Here is a 19,997-nt window from a genome sequence, read left to right as displayed (position 1 = left end):
AGCCCTTGGCCGAGGACCCAACTTCCAGGGCCTGAGGATAGGTGAGAGCCTGGGAGCATCCTGCCCATTTTCCAGGGGAAGTGGCCTTACGTGCAGTGGGGCTCCAGGTGACATTTCAGCTCTCCGGAGTCCAGGGAAGGTGGCATCTTCTGATGCGCGCATCTTGACTTTGGAGGCCGCTGCCCTCCAAACCCCAGACGGCCCGACAAGGCTGGGCAGCCACCCACGCCCTCCAGTGTCCCACTTCCCTTCTCCACTGGTTGTGCGACTCTTAGAAAATGTCTTAACTCTGATGCAGATTTGCAGAGTCAGCCTCTCATCACAGCAGAGTGGGCTGAGTCTTCTGTACACAGGGTCCTGGGCTTCCTCACCCATGCCTCCTGCTGACGGGCACTTCTGCGTGTCCAGCCCTGGGGCCCCTTCAGCGGCGTTGTGCGTGTGCAGATTTACAGGCTTGTATGACTGAATGTACATGTGTTTATACCTTCTCTGTATGTACAGTGTATATAGCATATGTGTACATAGATGTATATTATGTATACAGACATGTAGCCAGCCTTCCCTGACGTTTTACAGAGAATCTATGATAGAGTTGCTACAGTCATTGACGTGGGTGTTGCTTGGTCCCTCAGCAGAAGGATGGATTTGCTGACATTTTCCCTGGGGTGAGCCTGGCTGGGAAAGGCCCCGCCCTCCACCAGGGCCAGGAAGCTATTAGTTTATCCCAATGTCCGAAACGAGGTGGGGCTCTTTAACCTAGTTGTTAAACATCTGTTTACGGCCTAACTGGGAGGACCTTGGTAGGTAGTGGTGGTGGCCTCCCACATGAGCGAGAGCAGGCTGTGTGGTGGGCCCCGACTCCCGGTGCGGGGGGAGCAGCCCACGCGTGCTCTGGGACGCAGCGGGCAGTGAGTGCCGCCTCTGACCATCTCTACCACAGCTGCAAAACAAGCATTCTTTAAAAATATGCATGAATGTTGATGGCTAACTCCTTTGGCATATAAATTACAGGTCTTTTATTTCTCTAACTGTAGGATGTGAATAAAATTCACTGCACTTATTCCTTTCTATAGATTATGATTCTAAAATTTTTAAATTTCAGATAAAAACTGCATTCTAGTACAGATGTGTACCTTAATGCTACAGATGCCAAATTTCCCCTGTTCAGGTCTGTTCTGATGAATCCTCCCATTAATCGAGCTTTAAGCTGAGACACCGCCCTTGGGAGCCAGGGCCCAGCTGTAGTTGCCCACGCACCTGTAAGCAGGAGACCTGAATGGTGGGAAGGTTGAAAACTGGCCGATGAAAGAAATCACCAGATAAGTACGAAAACTCGGACACCACAGGTTACTTAAAAAAAAACCTAAGCCTACTGGAATGTTTGGAAACAGCTCATTGAGACCGCGGTCCTCAGTGCCTTTTGTGAGACGGTGGGCGTGCGGCCTTCGGCTTCCCGCGGCTTTGATGTGACGACGCTCCTGCCTTCAGTGGCCTCACCCACAGTGGTGGTCGGACCTTTCCCACGTCCTTACCTGTCGTGACAATCACGCTATAGAGGGGGGCTCTCCAGTTAAAATACAAGTGGAAGCTTGGCAGTCTCTAAGTGAATCTTTAGAAGTTCTCCTTGGGGCTATTTACCTTAACTAGTCTAGGAGTAAACTCTCAGTTTTAAGAGTATTTTAGGGTAAAGAATGTCTGAGATACGCTAGGAAAAAAGGCTCAGCAATATTTATCGGTTGACAGACTGTGATAATGCTTAACACTTGGGTAACATTTGGAAATGTATAAAAAACGGCTTTTCTTTAGAAAGCGTGTCATCAATTATTTTAACAACCAGAGCACTCACGGACTCAAATGCTGCTGCCACACACAACTCAAGAGCTGGAGTATTTTTCTACAGTCTCTCCATTCTCCCAGTTATCTTGTGAACCAGTGTTCAACTAGTTTTATACCTGAAAGCTGCACATTTTTCATAGTACAAACCATAGTTTTTACCTGTAGTTCAGAGCTCTCTGTTAAAATGTACCTGCATTACCAACCCTTTTAAAAGAAGTGTGTTAAAGGAAAATTTGGGTGTTACTTTCTTGGGACCGTTTCTGTAACCTCTGCCCTTCACAATATAGAATATATTGTTTATGCCATCACATTTTAATTCCAGGTTTAAAATCTGTTGAAAGCTGTAGCTTGAAATCAGCTTTGTTTATGTGATGGCATTTAAAAAATAGCATGTTCTTTTTAAACTGAGTTTTATATCTAATCAGTGTCTTCAGTCTTGAAGAGGAATTTGCATTGTTGTGTTTGTATATAGAGTACTGCAGTGCATGGGTTAGCTTTATGCATTTTATTAAATGCTGTTTCAGTGTGGCATTATTGTTGTGGCTTAATACTACCACCTAAGTGAGGTTTATACTATTAAAGCGAGTTAAAAACTAGTACAGATATCTTGCTTTTCATTTCTCCTCATAATGGTAATAACATCAGTAGCCCTGAACCCCGAGTAGTTGGCCAGGAGGCAGCCGGTTGCCAGAAGTGTACAGCTCTCGCCCCCCGTGTTCTATGGTCTACTGCGTCATAAGTCCCTTTAAGGGAAGCGTTGGCGAGACCCTCTCTGCGTCTTCAGAAGCCACACGCAGCTTTCTGGAGCAGAACACAGCCTGTGCCGCCGAATGCACAGACAGACGCGCAGAGCCAGGCTTCCTGGAAGGGTGTCTGCTGTCCAGGGGGTAGAAAACCAGCCCTCGTGGTGTCATCTGATGGCTCGTTTTACAGGTGAGGATGCTCAGGTCCGATGAAACTCATGGCAGAAACCACTGGCGGCCGGATGATAGCTTTAAATGGCTTTGCCAAGTAGAAGTCAAAATGGAACTCAAATGTGTTACTTCAGGAGAACAAGGCCAAAGACCATCTAGTGAACACTGCTTATGCAAGTTAAACTATATCCATTATAAGATCCTCATAGCAATCTTCTCTTACCATTGCTTCTGATTTCTGCACATTTTAAACCCATCTTTTTGGCCCTATTAAAGTAGGAAATAGAATAATGCCCCCAGCAGTGCTGATTCAGCCTGTACCTGCTGCCCAGGAGAACAGCGGCGCCTTCCCGTGAGCTGCTGGACATCATTCTCTCTCGAGAGGGGTCCGCACCTACCTTGGTTCCGGGTGGGCCTCCTACTTAGCAGCCTTCTTAGGGCGCCCTTGTGGCCCATGGAGGGAAAGGCTGTCTCACTGCGCTCTGGAGACCGAGGGGACGGGAACCCGCTCCCTGACAAGCCCAGCCGGCCTAGTCCTGAACCACACTCAGCGGGTGCGGTACCAGAAACGGGGCGGGACTGAGGCCCCCGCGCCCGGGGACAGGCTTTCCCCTGCAGTGCGGCGGTGGGGGAGGGCGCGAGGGGTTGAGTTCCAGTGACACCACCCCAGAAGTAAGCCTGTGGCCATTCCGGAACCTGCCCATTCCTCCTCAGCCCCGCACATTTAGGCCGTCTCCCTGAAGGCGGATTTGGTACAAAATCACAGTAAATCATCACCCAAGCAGCAAACGTGAAGAGCGCCAAACTTCTTTATCCTGAGATAAATTTGCAACATTTATACACACCTTGCGGCGCGCTCGGGCTCAGCCCAGGCCCTGTCTCCTGAGGCCTGAAACCAACACGACCAGCGCGCGGGCGGCCTCGGCGTCCAGTGAGGATAGGACTCAGACAGAGCCGGTGGCGTCCCTCCCCTCCCAGGGCGCCAAGCGCGGCCGCAGCGGCCCGCCTGACCGCGCGAGGCTCTGCTCCGCGGGGGCCTGCCCGGAGCTCGGGGGCCTCAGTGAGACGAGGCCCGGGATCTGAGGAGGCCCCGCCGTCCCGCCTGGAGGGCCGCGCGCGCCGGCAGCCCTGCCCACCGCGGCGGCAGCGGGCCCAGACGCGCATCTCCGGGCTGCGGCCTCGCCCCCTCCCCCCTGAAGCCCCGGCCGGCGGGGCCGGGGTCACGCCGCGCTGCGCGGTCCACGGCCAAGCCGGCGCAGTGTGCTTCCACACGTGTGTAAAGGGGACCCTTTATTGCAAAGCCCTGGTCAGTCTCGGGGCACAGAAGCGGGGCTCCCGGGGCCTCAGTCCTGGGCGCCGGCTCTCAGGGCGGCCTGGAACTTGCCGGTCAGCTCCCGGGGCAGCGGCACCACGGCCGGGCAGGGCACCTGGCCCTCCACCTCGCAGATGCACTCCCGCAGGCAGTACTTCCGGGGTCCGAAGTGCGCCGGGTGGGAGAGCTGCTCGCGCTCCTGCTGCTCCCTCCGGAGGGTCTCCCTGCGGACAGCAGAGCGCAGGGGGTGTGGGCGCCGAGCCGGACCGCGCAGTGAGCCCCGCCCGGCGCCCCGCACCCCAGGCCGCGGAGGAGGGCGCGCAGGAAGGCCGCAGGCGGGCGGGACAAAGGGGCCTGGAGCCGCTCACCACTAGGTCCCACCTGAGAGGCCCCAGGAGGGACACGGTCACAGCCAGCAGGGCAGGGGTCTCAGGTTTCTCAGCCCCCTGCGGACCCAGGAGGAAGGGCCTCCGGCTGCCCTCTCGACACCTCTCCTGACCGCCTGTCTCCTCCGGCCACTGGACCTCTGGAGGTCGCCTGCACCCCTCTAAGTCCAGCCCAGCGACTCACTCGTTCTTCCCCAGGATCTTCTTGACGTGCTCCATGATCTCCTTATTGCTCTTGGTCTCCACGTCCACGAGCACTTGCTCCCCGGAATCTGGAGCAGGAGGGGAAGGAAACGGGGGGAGGGCTAAGGCGGCAGGATGCCGCTCAGTCTCCGCTGCTGCTGGACGGGGGGCGGTGCGCTCAGTGGAGAATTGTAGCAGCAAAGCAGTGTTTACAGAACCCACAACGCAGAAACTACATTTCTGTAGTTGTGAACACGGATGAACTTCAGGTATGTACAAAAGCGTTCATTCTCTTTTAAAGGAAACAACCTCCCCATTCATGGATAGGGAGATTTAATATTGTTAAGATGGCAGTCCTAGCCAAGTCAGTCTATGGAGTCACTCCATCCCTCTCCAGATCCTAGCAGATGTTTTTGTAGAAGCTGAAAAACTTAGCCTTAAATTCATGCAAAGGACCCAAAATAGCCAAAACAACTCTGACCAACCCGAAAACAGGAAGACATTTCCCTTTCCAGGCTCAGTTTTACTGCAGGCTACAGTGTGGGCTTGCCAGCTGGCGCAGTGGTAAAGAATTCTCCAGCCAACACAGGAGACACAAGAGATGGGGCTCGATTCCTAGGTGAGGAAGATCCCCTTGAATAGGAAATGGCAACCTGCTCCAGTATTCTTGCCTGGAAAATTCCATGGGCAGAGAAGCTCAGCAGGCTACACAGCCCCTAGGGTCCCAAAGAGTTGGACACGACTGAGTGTACACACACACCCCCATAGGCTACATAATCAAGTCAGTGTGGTATGAGCGAAAGAACAGACGATAGAACCAAACTGAGTCCAGAACTAAACTTGAAATTTACGGCCTACTTTTCAGCAAAGATGGCAAGACAACTCCATGAGAAAGAAGAACATCTGATAAAAAGACCTGTTTTCCGACTAAAGAACTCTTACAAACAATCCAAAGGAAAAATGGGCTTAAATACCTGAATAAACAATAATTAAATGCCTGAATTTAACAAGAAAAATGGATAATAAGCACATGAAAAGATACTCAATATCATCAGTCATTAGAAAAATACAAAATAAAATCACAGTGAGAGATTAAGGTGGCTAATTTTTTTTAAAACACAATACCATGTGTTAGGATGCAGAGTAACACTCAAAACTTTCCTGGTTACTGGTAAAAATGCAAAAACATTACAGCCATGTCAGACAGGTAATTAGGACATACAAAAAAGATTGGAAAGAAGTAAAACTCTCTTTGTAGAAGGAATGATTGTTTATGTAGAAAATCTTAAGGAATTTAGCAAATAAAAACTACTAGAAATGTGAATTATCAGGGTTACAAGACACAAGACCCACATATAAAATCAGCAGTACTTCTATAAGGCTGTGTGATGCTAACTAAAGAACAGAAAAATGAAGCTTTAAAAAATGATGGGAAGAGCTGACTCACTTGAAAAGACCCTGATGCTGGGAAGGATTGGGGGCAGGAGGAGAAGGGGACGACAGAGGATGAGGTGGCTGGATGGCATCACCGATTCGATGGACATGAGTTTGGGTGGACTCCAGGAGTCGGTGATGGACAGGGAGGCCTGGCGTGCTCTGGCCCACGGGGTCGCAGAGTCAGACCCGACTGAGCAACTGAACTGAATATTTACAGAAAACATACTCAATACTATTAAAATGTCCATTATCCTCAGTGATCTATAATGTAATTCTGATCAAAATCCCAGCAAGCTTTTCCCCTAGAAACTGGTAAGCAAATTTTAAAGTTAATATGGAAATGCAAAGAACCTACAACGGCCAACTTTAATCTTGGTGGGGGGAAGAAAGGGCGGGGGGACAAAGTTGGACGTACACTACCTGCTCTTAACACAGATTTTGAACAGACAAAAACCAGTACGGAGTGCTATTAGCGTGAGGACAGACACAGATCAGTTAAAGAGGGTGAAGAGTCAGAAACTGGAACAGCCAAAACAATCTTAAAGAAAAACAGCTCAAGGAATCATGCTGACTTGAGACTACACCAGAAAGCTGCAGCATTCCAGACTGCAAGATACTGGCACAAAAGCAGACACAGATGAGTGGAGCACAGAAGCGACACCAGAAACGCAGCCGCACAAAGGACGCGAGAGTGCACAACGGAGAAGAGACGCTCCCTGCAGTGAGCGTTGCTGAGACACTGGAGAGCGACGGGTAGAAGAGTGAAATCAGAACATTTTCTAACACTATCTACAGAGATAAACTCAATATGCATCAAAGGCCTAAGACCAGCTACCACAAAATTCCTAAAATAAATATGAAATAAATCTCAGTAATATTTTTTTTTTGATCTGCTAAAACAAAGCAAAAATAAACAAATGGGGAACCTCTTTGGTGGTCCAGGGGTTAAGAATCTGCCTTGCAAGTCAGAGGCCTTGGATTTGATCCCTGGCTGAGGAACTAATATCCCTCCCACGTGCTGCGGAACAACTAAGCCGGAGTACCGCAACTGCAGAGCCTGCGTGCTGCAGCTGACACCCGATGTAGGCAAGCACATACATACTTGTTTAAAAACTAAAAACACATGAGTTTGAGCAGGCTCCGGGAGTTGGTCATGAACAGGGAAGCCTGGCATGCAGCCGTTCATGGGGTCGCAAAGAGTCGGACACGCCTGAGCGACTGAACTGAACTGAACAACAAATGGGACCTAGTTGAACTTAAAAGCTTTGGACCCACCAAACCAGAAAACAAAAAGACAAGCTATAACGTGGGGAAACTAATGACAAATGATACGATAATGGGTTAACATCCAACATATATATACAGTTCACACAACTTGGTATCAAAAATAAAAGCTGTAAAAAAATGGGCAGAAGAACTGACATCTTTCCAAAAGGAAATGCAAATGACCAACAGGCACAGAGAAAGATTCTAAGATAATCTCCAGGGAAACGCAAATCAGAACCACAATTAAGATATCACCTCCCATTTGTCAAAGCGGCTATCATCAGAGAGACCCCATGTCGAAGAGTTGGCAAGGATGTGAGAAAATGATGTGAGCCACTGACTGTGGCTCAGATCATGAACTCCTTATTGCAAAATTCAGACTTAAATTGAAGACAGTAGGGAAAAGCCACTACACCATTTGTGTATAACCTAAGCCCTTATGATTTCCCTTATGATTACAGACTGGAGGTGATGAATAGATTCAAGGGATTAGATCTGGGAGAACTATGAATGGAGGCTCGTAACACTGTACAAGGAGGTAGTGATCAAACACATCCCCAAGAAAAAGAAATGCAAGAAGGCAAAGTGGCTGTCTGAGGAGACCTTAGAAATAGCTGAGAAAAGAGAAGCAAAAGGCAAAAGGAGAAAGGTAACGGTATACCTAACTGAATGCAGAGTTCCAAAGAATACCAAGGGGAGATAAGAAAGCCTTTTTAAGTGAAAATGCGAAGAAATAGACAAAAACAATAGACAGGGAAAGACTAGAGATCTCCAAGAAGATTGAAGATAGCAAGGCAACCTTTCGTGCAAAGGTGGGCCCGATAAAGGACAGGAATGGTATGGACCTGACAGAAGCAGAAGAGATTAAGAGGAGGTGGCGAGAATCCACAGAAGAACTGCACAAAAAAGGTCTTAATGACCCGGATGACCACGATGGCATGATCACTCACCTAGAGTCAGACATCCTGGACTGTGAAGTCAAGTGGGCCTTAGGAAGCATCTTTGTTTGCTAGTGGAAGTGATGGAATTCAAACTAAGCTATTTAAAAAGACAATGCTGTTTAAGTGCTGCATCTAATATGCCAGCAAATTTGGAAACTTGTGGCAGTGGCCACAAGACTGGAAAATATCAGTTTTCATTCCAATCCCAGAGAAGTACAAAGCCAAAGAATGTTCAAACTACTATACAATCATGCTCATTTCACACACTAGCAAGATAATGCTCAAAATCATTCAAGCTAGAGTTCAACAAATACGTGAACCAAGAACTTCAAGCTGTGAACCAAGATGTATAAGCTAGATTTAGAAAAGGAAGAGGAAGCAGAGACCAAACGGCCAACAAATGTTGGATCATAGAGAAGGCAAGAGAATTCAAAAAAAAAAAAAAAAAATCTACTTCTGCTTCATTGACTATGCTAAAGCCTTTGACTGTGTGGATCACAACAAACTGTGGAAAATTCTTCAAGAGATGGGAATACCAGACCACCTTACCTGCCTCCTGAGAGATCTGTATGCAGGACAAGAAGCAACAGTTAAAACTGGACATGGAATGGATCAGTTCAAAATTGGGAAAGGAGTACGTTCTAGGCTGTATATTGTCACCCTGCTTATTTAACATATATGAAGAGTATATCATGCGAAATGACAGGCTGGATGAATCACAAGCTGGAATTCAGTCCGTTCAGTCGCTCGGTCGTGTCCAACTCTTTGCGACCCCATGAATCGCAGCACGCCAGGCCTCCCTGTCCATCACCAATTCCTGGAGTTTACCCAAACTCATGTCCATCGAGTCAGTGATGCCATCCAGCCATCTCATCCTCTGTCATCCCCTTCTCCTCCTGCCCCCAATCCCTCCCAGCATCAGGGTCTTTTCCAATGAGTCAACTCTTTGCATGAGGTGGCCAAAGTATTGGAATTTCAGCTTCAGCATCAGTCCTTCCAATGAACACACAGGACTGATCTCCTTTAGGATGGACTAGTTGGATCTCCTTGCAGTCCAAGGGACTCTCAAGAGTCTTCTCCAACACCACAGTTCAAAAGCATCAATTCTTCGGCGCTTAGCTTTCTTTATGGTTCAACTCTCACATCCATACATGACCACTGGAAAAACCATAGCCTTGACTAGATGGACCTTTGTTGACAAAGTGATGTCTCTGCTTTCTAATATGCTGTCTAGGTTGGTCATAACTTTCCTTCTAAGGAGTAAGTGTCTTTTAATTTCATGGCTGTAATCACCATCTTCAGTGATTTTGGAGCCCCCAAAAATAAAGTCTGACACTGTTTCCATTGTTTCCCCATATATTTCCCATGAAGTGATGGGACCAGATACCATGATCTTAGTTTTCTGAATGTTGAGCTTTAAGCCAACTTTTTCACTCTCCTCTTTCACTTTCATCAAGAGGCTCTTTAGTTCCTCTTCACTTTCTGCCACAAGGGTGGTGTCATCTGCATATCTGAGGTTATTGATATTTCTCCCGGCAATCTTGATTCCAGCTTGTGCTTCCTCCAGCCCTGCGTTTCTCACCATGTACTCTGCATGTAAGATAAATAAGCAGGGTGACAATATACAGCCTTGACGTACTCTTTTCCTATTTGGAACCAGTCTGTTGTTCCACGTGCAGTTCTAACTGTTGCTTCCTGACCTGCTTACAGGTTTCTCAAGAGGCAGGTCAGGTGGTCTGTCCATCTCTTTCAGAATTTTCCACAGTTTATTGTGATCCACACAGTCAAAGACTTTGGCAGTCAATAAAGCAGAAGTAGATGTTTTTCTGGAACTCTCCTGCTTTTTTGATGATCCAGCGGATGTTGGCAATTTAATCTCTGGTTCCTCTGCCTTTTCTAAAACCAGCTTGAACATCTGGAAGTTCATGGTTCATGTATTGCTGAAGCCTGGCTCGGAAAATTTTAAGCATTACTTTACTAGCGTGTGAGATGAGTGCAACTGTGTGGTAGTTTGAGCATTCTTTGGCACTGCCCTTCTTAGGGATTGGAATGAAAACTGACCTTTTCCAGTCTTGTGGCCACTGCTGTTTTCCAAATTTGCTGGCATATTGAGTGCAGCACTTTCACAGCATCATCTTTCAGGATTTGAAATAGCTCAACTGGAATTCCATCACCTCCACTAGCTTTGTTCGTAGTGATGCTTCCTAAGGCCCACTTGACTTCACATTCCAGGATGTCTGGTCTAGGTGAGTGATCACACCATTGTGATTATCTGGGTCGTGGAGATCTTTTTTGTACAGTTCTTCTGTGTATTCTTGCCACCTCTTCCTAATATCTTCTGCTTCTGTTAGGTCCATACTATTTCTGTCCTTTATTGAGCCCATCTTTGCATGAAATGTTCCCTTGGTATCTCTAATTTTCTTGAAGAGAGCTCTAGTTTTTCCCATTCTGTTGTTTTCCTCTATTTGTTTGCATTGATCGCTGAGGAAGGCTTTCTTATCTCTCCTGGCTATTCTTTGGAATTCTGCATCCAAATGGGTGTATCTTTCCTTTTCTCCTTTGCTTTTCGCTTCTCTTCTTTTCACAGCTATTTGTAAGGCCTCCTCGGACAGCCATTTTGCTTTTTTGCATTTCTTTTCCATGGGGATGGTTTTGATCCCTGTCTCCTGTACAATGTCACGAACCTCCATCCATAGTTCATCAGGCACTCTATGAGATCTAGTTCCTTAAATCTATTTCTCATTTCCACTGTATAATCTAAGTGGAATTAAAATTTAAAGTAAGCTGGATAAACTAAGCTGGAATTAAGATTTATTAGTTAAGCCAGGAGAAATAACAACGTCAGATATGCAGATGACACCACCCTAATGGCAGAAAGCAAAGAGGAACTAAAGAGCCTCTTGATAAAGATGAAAGAGGAGAGTGAAAAAGCTGGCTTAAAACTCAACATTCAGAAAACTAGGATCATGGCATACGGTCTCATCACTTCATGGCAAATAGATAGAGAAAAAATGTAGTGACAGACTTTATTCTCTTGGGTTCCAAAATCACTGTGGATGATGACTACAGCCCTGAAATTAAAAGACACTTGTTCCTTGGAAGGAAAGCTATGACACACCTAAATGGCATATTAAAAAGCAGAGACATCACTTTGCCAAAAAAGGTCCATCTAGTCAAAGCTATGGTTTTTTCAGTGGTCATGTATGGATGTGAGAGTTGGACCATAAAGAAGACTGAGCATCGAAGAACTGATGCTTCTGAACTGTGGTGTTGGAGAAGACTCTTGAGAGTCCCTTGGACTGCAAGGAGATCCAACCAGTCCATCCTGAAGGAGATCAGTGCTGAATATTCATTGGAAGGACTGATGCTAAAGTTACAATGCTTTGGCCACCTGATGCGAAGAACTGACTCATTGGAAAAGACCCTGATGCTGGGAAAGATTGAGGGCAGGAGGAGAAGAGGGTAGCAAAGGATGAGATGGTTGGATGGCATCACTGACTCAAGAGACATGAGTTAAATGGGGGAGCAAACTCCCAGCAAACCCTGGGAGACAGTGAAGGACAGGGAAGCCTGGTATGCTGCAGTTCCTGGGGTCACAAAAAAATGGACACGACTTAGCAAATGAACAACAATGTAAGTGAAATAAGTCAGACAGAGAAAGACAAATACTGTGTGTTATCGCTTATTTGTGGCATCTGAAAAGTACAACAGACCAGTAAGTATAACAAAAAAGACGACTCACAGATGCAGAGAACAAACTAGTGGCCACCAGAAGGGAGCGGGAGGGAGATAGGGGCGGTAGGGGCAGGCACACGAGGTACAAAGTGTTATGTACGAAAACCATCTACACAGATGTACAGCATGGGAAATACAGCTGGTATTTTATAAATTGCATGTAACCTTTAAAATTGTGATTCACTGTTTTGTACACCTGTGACTTATACTAACATCAACTATACTATACTTCAGTTTTATTTGGTTTTGGCCTTGTGTCTTTCAAGATCTTAGTTCCCCAAACGGACTGAACCCACGCCTTTGGCTGTGACAGCATCAGGTCCTAACTGCTGGACAGTCAGGGAACTCCCCCATTTAACCGTCTTAAGGTGTAAAATATGCTGGGTTTCAGCACACTCACTATGTTGTGCAACATCACCGCTACCGAGGTTCCAGCACTTTCCTGTGACCCCAAACAGACCCCGGGACCCGTGAAGCTGTCCCTTCCTCCTCCCCACAGCGCCCCCGCCCCAGACACCCACTTCCTGTCCCGCGGCTCTGCTCCCTTCACCTCACACAGATGGACTCACACACGCCTTCTGCATCTGCCTTCTTTCTGCTGCTTGTTTACCCATGTTAAAGCATATGTCGGTACTTTCCTTTCGTGACTAAATAACATCCCACTGAATGAATATATGCATTTTGTTTATCCATTCACGGTCAATATTTTTTTTTGACAGAGACGTCAAAGAAATTTTATAAGGGAAGTGACTGTCTTTCAACAAACGGTGCTACAATAGCTGAATGTCCCAAATCTAAAAAAAACAAAACTGAACCTCAATCCTTATCTCACTTAACACACAAATAACTAGATCACAGACCTGAATATAAAATTAGAGACTTGCCCAGTTTTAAAGGAAACACAGGAGAAAAATCTTTGCACCTTTGGGGAAGAGAGATTTCTTGGCCGGCACACAAAAAAGTACTAGACAAAAGAAAACAGCTGAGAAGCTGAAATTCATCAAAATGCAAACTTCTGCTCTTCAAAAGATACCTTTCAGAAAAGCCCGCCACAGACAGGAAATATTCACAACACGTCTATCTGACGAAGGGACTGAATCCAGACTATACCAGCAACTCAACAAGAAAAGAGCCCTCACCTTTTAAAATTTTCAAACAGACAAAAAAACCAAGTAAACCCTTCAGAAAAGAAATGAATGGCCAATAAGCACATGGAAAGACACTCACAGGGACATGCAAATCAAGATGTCAAGGAGACATACCCCCGCTGGAATGGCTAACACTGAAAACCCTTAAGTGACAAGAGATGGCTCCCATAGGTGGACCCCCTCTTCGTCCGCTAGAACCTGTGAGTGTAACCGCTGATGTGGCCAAGGGGCCTCTGCAGATGTGATTAAACTCAAGGACTCAGAAATGGGGAGAGTCTCCCAGACAACCTGGCGCCTCCATTTTCCATGGTCCTTAAAGCTGGAGAACTTCCCACGCTGTGGTCAGACGCACACGGGACGGGAGGCAGCCGGCCGCCAAGGCAGCGCCCAAGGATGGAGGGAGGCCCGGAGCCAAGGGCGGCACGGCCTCGACAAGCTGGACGAGGCCCGGGAGTGCTTCAGCCCACGGCCTCCAGGAGCGGAGGCTCTGCTGACAGCCTGAGTTTACACCCTGCTGGATCGAGACCTACAAAACCTTCAGGCATGCACTCTCTGTTACTTTAAGGCCCCAAGCTCGTTGTGATGTTAAGAGCAGCGACAGGAAATGCAGGCACTAACGGGAGCGGCCGGGCTGAGGCTGGGGGGCCAGCAGGACCCCCACCCTGTGCACGGCAGGCTGAGCGGCAGGGTCACCCTGGAGGCCTGCCTGGTGGCTTCTAAGGACGCTGTGTGTCTACTCTGTGGCCAAGCCAGCCCGAGCCCGTGCCCAGGGGAACTGAGCACCAAGGTCCACAGAGACGGCCTCTCGCAGCCCCCTCGAGCGAGGACACCCCACGCCCCAGCACCTGCTGCTTCTGCAGAGCTGCCCGCCGGCCAGCCCCCCAGTTCCCAGCGCTGCACCTCCATCTGGGGCAACTCCTGTCCAGTTCTCCTTCCAGAGGCGGCAGCCCTGCCTCACCGTCTGGAGACCTTCCCTGCCCGCCGCCCCGCCCCCACAGGTCTGACACCTGTACTGTCTGGGCATCTATCAAACCCTGATGCTCACCACACTGCTCAGCAGTAAAGTGAGCGAGCTACGGATACGCACAGCGTGGGGGACTCTCAACACCGTGAGCGAAAACCAGACACAAAAGAATATGTACTGTGAGACTCTAGATTAAGTCCTGAAATAAATAAAACGAGGTAGTCTCGGATGTCCCTGGTGGTGCAGTGGATGCGAATCCGCCTGCCAGTGCCGGGGACATAGTTCAATCCCTGGTCTGGGAAGAGCCCACACCTTCCTCAGAGCAACTAAGCCCCCGGGTACCACAACCACTGAGCCCGCGCGCCTGGAGCCAGGGCCCCGCGACGAGAAGTCCCCCGCTCACCTCAAGTCGAGAAAAGCCCGTGCAAAGCAGTGAAGCCTCAGTGCAGCCAAAAATGAATACACAAATAACCAGTCTATGGCGGAAGAGCTGCCGACGGTGGGAATCCCTGGTGGTCCGGTGGTCGGGACTCAGTGCTCTCCCTGCTGAGGGCCAGGGTCTGAGCCCTGGTCGGGGAACTAAGAGCCCACAGGCCATGCAGTTCAGCCACATACACACACACAAAAGGAAGAGCTGCTCGTAGCGGTTGCCTCTGCTGGGAGTGGGAACTGACTGGAAAGCAGTCCTGGGGGACTTCCTGGAGTAGGAGAGATGTTTTGTCTTCACTGGGGAACAGTGACACAGGTCCTTCACATCTATCAGAGCTCATCCCTCGTGCACAAAAGACCGGTGCATTATGGGTAAATCATCCCTCAATAAAGTTAATTTTTTAAAACAACAACACAAAAACAAACACAGAATTGCCAAACCACCACCATGCTCCTCAGTTCCACCTTGCCCTATTTTTCCTTTTCCCCACTGCACTCATCTTCTAACAAACCATGCTGTTGAGTTTCCTGTTCATTCTATCTCCTCCTGCTGGAATATCATCTCTACACGACTGGAGGTCTTTGTCCTATGGCTCCCTGACACCCCAAGCACTCAGAAGAGTCCGTGGGTCCCAGCAGGAACCTGATACATGGTTGTTGAATGAATGAAAGAACATCATCGATCTGTTTCCTGATGCATTTCCCAATCCACACTTCATTTGGTTCTCGTAACCGTGTAAGGCAGATATTTTGCCTTCCCCTAGAAATACGGAACTGGGAACAATCCTTGATCAGAATGATTGATGAGAGAGCCGGGCTGAAACACTGGGTCTGACTTCCAGGGACTGAGCCCGATTGAATGGAGTCTTCACATTTGTTCCTCAAGAGGACAGGAGACCATTGCCAAAGTACGTATGATCCAGAAAGGACACACACACACACACACACACACACACACACACACACACACTCTCTCTCTCTCTCTCTCTCTCTCTCTCTCTCTCTCTCTCTCTCTCTCTCTCTCTCCAAACAGTGCTGAAGGACACACCCTGGGAGAGCAATCTAAGGAGCAGGGAAGGCTTCCCGGGGGAGCTGGTGCCCAAGCCCCGTCTCAGAGGATTCACTTTCTAATTTAGCAAAGAAAAGTAGCAAGGGGATTCCCAGCAGAGGGCCCGACATGAGCAAAGGCATCAGAGCACGGTGCAGCAAGGGAATCTGCAGACTGGCCCGTGTGGTGTGAGGCCTGCAGGGGGCGCGGGCCGACAGGAGTGAGTCTGGCGGGGGTTAAGGCGGGGGTTAAGGTGGGGGTTAAGGCGGGGGTTAAGGCGGGGGCGGGTGCGGAAGCCGAGGTGAGGCGCCCAACAGGCTTGCAGCGCCCCCCTCAGGCCCCAGCGACGGCCCCACAGAGGAGGAACACGGGGGATGGGCAGAGGGCTCGTGCTCACTGGGGAGCCCTAACCCAAGGCCACAGAAGTGGAGGCCAGAACCAAGGTCACCTCCGGAACTGACTGAGCCCACTGTAACCGCTCCCAAAAGCCGCCCCGGTCAGCACCAAGCAGGCTTCTTGACCCCAAGTTAGGCAAAAACGCCCACTCCAGGGCTCACCCTCGAGGGCCCTAACCCATCACCCAACGCCACCCTCCCAGCAGGAACTTTCTCTTCAGATGATAAAAACTGGTACTGACCCCCGAAAAGCGTGGGCTCTCCCTGGTCTGTCAGGAGGTGTTGGCCCGCTGTGTTTGCACTGTCTTCATTATCTCTGCTCTTAGCTCGTAATAAACTCACTCCCTTCTGAAATGCTCGTGTCAGGAAATTCTTTTCCAACCCGCGCCAGACAGCCGGGACACTCACCCAGATAGAACCGCAGGAAAGGGGTCGGCGTCATGTTCTTAAACAGCATGACCTGCACCCAGGGGTTCTTGTACTGGATCTGAGGAACGTTGAAAAACACGAATTTCCTGCAACACAAGAAATTAAACCTGTGAGAGTTTTTACCTAAAACTTTAGGTACCTGTGTATTCTTCTAAAGAGAAGTCCAGAACTCTCATCAGATTCCGAGAGGACTCAGCCCCCCAAAAAGGTGGAGTGAGGAAAAGCAGGTCACAGGAGTCCATTAACATGCTGTCTGAATGGAGGTGTTGGGACCCCCGATTTGTCATTTAAGGAAAAGAAATCTATATCCTTACCTCACATTGCACATTAACCTAAAACTCACCAAAGCACAAGTGTAAATACAAAAATGAAATGTCCTTGGTCTTGCTTGGTGTGACAGTTACACAGTGTACTCATTTGAGAATCTGTATATCTCCAGGTGAGCACTTTATGTTTTTTATCGTCGTCATGAAAGTTGGTCAGTCATGTCCGACTCTTTGCAAACCAGGCCAGAATACTGGAGGGGGTAGCCTTTCCCTTCTCCAGGGGATTTTCCCAACCCAGGGATTGAATCCAGGTCTCCCGCGTTGCAGGCAGACTCTTTTACCAGCTGAGCCACAAGGGAAGCCCAAGAACGCTGGAGTGGGTGACCTATCCCTTCTCCAGCGGATCTTCCCGACCCAGGAATCGAACCAGGGTCTCCTGCACTACAGATGGATTCTTTACCAGCTGAGCTATCAGGGAAGTCCTTATGTTTTTATACCAATATTTAAAAATAAAGGGAACCATAAGAACAATCATGGGGAATACCCTTACAATATAGGAGTGGATAAATCACTGAACTCAGAAGGTTTAAAACACAGACCAATTTGATTAATTAAAGCTTTTGCAGGATTTCCCTGGCGGTCTGCCCTCACAGCCTTGAGGTGGTGAAGGAGCTTGCATAACTCAAGGTATGCTATTCAGGGCCACCCAAGACAGACAGGTCACAGAGAAGAGTTCTGACAAAACGTGGTCCACTGGAGGAGGGAATGGTAAACCACTCCAGTATTCTTGTCGCGAGAAGCCTATCAATAGTATGAAAAGGCAAAAAAATGTAACACCAGAAGATGAGCCCCCCAGATCGGAAGGTGTCCATTATGCTGCTGGGGAAGAGCGGAGGACAATTACTAATAGCTCCAGAAGGAAGGAAGCCTCTGGGCCAAAGTGGAAACGATGCTCAGTTGCGGATTTGTCTGGTGATGAAAGTAAAGTCTGATGCTGTAAAGAACAATACTGCATGGGAGCCGGGAACGTTAGGTCCATGAATCAAGGTAAAACGGAAGTGGTCAGACGGGAGGTGTTACGAGTGAACATCGACACCTTAGGAATCAGTGAACTAAAATGGACAGGAATGGGTGAATTTAATTCAGATGATCACTGTATCTACTACTGTGGGCAAGGATCCCTTAGAAGAAATGGAGTAGCTCTCACAGTCAACCAGAGTCTGAAATGGAGTACTTGGGTGCAATCTCAAAAAAGACAGAATGATCTCGGTTTGTTTTCAAGACAAACCATTCAACATCACAGCAAACTAAGTCTATGCCCCAACCACTGATGCCAAAGAAGCCGAAGTTGACCTGTTCTATAAAGACCTACTAGACCTTCTAGAACTAACACCAAAAAGAGATGCCCTTTTCGTCATAGAGGATTGGAATGTAGAACTAGGAAGTCAAGAGATACCTGGAGTAACAGGCAAGTTTGGCCTTGGAGTACAGAATGAAGCAGGGCAAAGACTAAAAGTTCTGTCAAGAGAACGCACTGGTCATAGTAAACATTCTTTTCCAAGAACACATGAGATGACTCTACACATGGACCTCACCAAACGGTCACAGAAATCAGACTGATCATATTCTTTGCAGCCAAAGATGGAGAAGCTCTATAAAGTCAGCAAAAACAAGACGGGGAGCTGACTGTGGCTAAGATCATGAACTCCTTATTGCTAAATTCAGGCTTAAACTGAAGAAAGTAGGAGAAACCACTAGACCATTCAGGTATGACCTAAATCAAATCCCCTATGGTTATATGGTGAAGGTGATGAATAGATTCAAGGAATTAGGTCTGGTAGACAGAGTGCCTGAAGAACTACGGATGGAGGTTTGTAACACTGTACAGGAAGCAGTGACTAAAACCATTCCAAAGAAAAAGAAATGCAAGAAAGCAAAGTGGTTGTCAAGGAGGCTTTACAAAGAGATGAGGAGAGAAGAGAGGAGAAAGGGAAAGATACACCCAACTGAAAGCAGAGTTCCAGAGAATAGCAAGGAGAGAGAAGAAGGCCTCCTTCAAAGAACAGAAGATAACAACAGAATGGGAAAGACTAGAGATCTCTTCAAGAATACTGGAGATATTGAGGAAACACTTCATGCAAGGATGGGCACAACAGAAGACAGAAATGGTAAAGACCTAACAGAGGCAGAAGAGATTAAGAAGTGGTGGCAAGAATACGCAGAACTATACAAAAAAAGTCTTAATGACCCAGATAACCACTATGGTGTGATCACGCACCTAGAACCAGACATCCTGGAATTCGAAGTAAATTGGGCCTTAGGAAGCATTACCACAAACAAAGCTCGTGGAGCCAGCTGAGCTATTACAAATCCTGAAAGATGATGCTATTAAAGTACTACACTCAATATGTCAGCAAATTTGGAAAAAGAAGTGGCCACAGGATGGGAAAAGGTCAGTTTTCATTCCAATCCCAAAGAAGGACAATGCAAAATAATGTTCAAATGACCATACAATCACACTCATTTCACACGCTAGCAAGGTAATGGCTCAAAATCCTTCAAGCAAGGCTTCAGCAGCATGTGAACAGAGAAATTTCAGATGTATAAGCTGGGTTGAAAAATGGCAGAGGAACCAAAGGTTAAATTGGCAACATCCATCGGATCACAGAAAAAGCAGGGAATTTCAGAAAACCATCTATTTCTACTTCACTGACTACATTACAGCCTTTTAACTGCATGTATCACAACAAACTGTGGGAAACTCTTAAAAGAGATGGGAATACCGGACCACCTCACCTGTCTTGAGAAACCTGTATGTGGGTCAAGAAGTAACAGTTAGAATTGGATATTGAACAACTGACTGGTTTCAAATTGGGAAAGGAGTATGACTAGGCTGTATGCTCTCACCCTCTTATTTAACTTATACACAGAGCATCTCATGCGAAACGCCAGGCTGGGTGAAGCACAAGCTGGAATCAAGATTGCGGGGAGAAACACCAACAACCGGGAAGAAGAATTAAAGAGCCTCTTGATGAGGGTGAAAGTGATCTAAAAAGCTGGCTTAACACTCAACACTCAAAAAACTAAGACTGTGGCATCTGGTCACATCACTCCATGCAAATAGAAGGAGAAAAAGTGGAAGCAATGACAGGTTTTACTTTCGGGCTCCAAAACCACTGCAGATGGTGACTGCCACCATGAAATTAAAAGACACTTGCTCCTTGGAAGAAAAGCTATGACAAACCTAGACAGTGTATTGAAAAGCAGAGGTATCACTTTGCTAACAAAGGTTTATATAGTCAAAACTA

General features: G+C 47.7%; 2 protein-coding genes across 2 annotated transcripts in view; one reads left to right on the top strand and one right to left on the bottom strand.

The window, feature by feature from the left end:
- Nucleotides 1-2,547, top strand: part of NR2C2 (nuclear receptor subfamily 2 group C member 2) — a 111,388-nt gene extending 108,841 nt beyond the window's left edge. The window contains exon 16 of the transcript XR_010663021.1: nucleotides 1,169-2,547. The gene's annotated coding sequence lies outside the window, so the exon portion shown is untranslated. The remainder of the gene's footprint in view (nucleotides 1-1,168) is intronic.
- A 1,478-nt stretch (nucleotides 2,548-4,025) lies between these two features.
- Nucleotides 4,026-19,997, bottom strand: part of MRPS25 (mitochondrial ribosomal protein S25) — a 49,583-nt gene continuing 33,611 nt past the window's right edge. Inside the window, exons 2-4 of the mRNA XM_065933973.1 lie at nucleotides 16,403-16,509; nucleotides 4,633-4,720; nucleotides 4,026-4,286 (exon numbers count right to left, since the gene is read on the bottom strand). Coding sequence (XP_065790045.1) covers nucleotides 4,094-4,286; nucleotides 4,633-4,720; nucleotides 16,403-16,509 — 388 coding nt within the window. The 3' untranslated portion in view covers nucleotides 4,026-4,093. The remainder of the gene's footprint in view (nucleotides 4,287-4,632; nucleotides 4,721-16,402; nucleotides 16,510-19,997) is intronic.

Source organism: Muntiacus reevesi, chromosome 4, assembly GCF_963930625.1.
Source record: "Muntiacus reevesi chromosome 4, mMunRee1.1, whole genome shotgun sequence".
NCBI classification, from domain to species: Eukaryota; Metazoa; Chordata; class Mammalia; order Artiodactyla; family Cervidae; genus Muntiacus; species Muntiacus reevesi.
The sequence above is the reverse complement of the archived record's forward strand: the minus strand, read 5'-3'. Positions and strand labels throughout refer to the sequence as shown.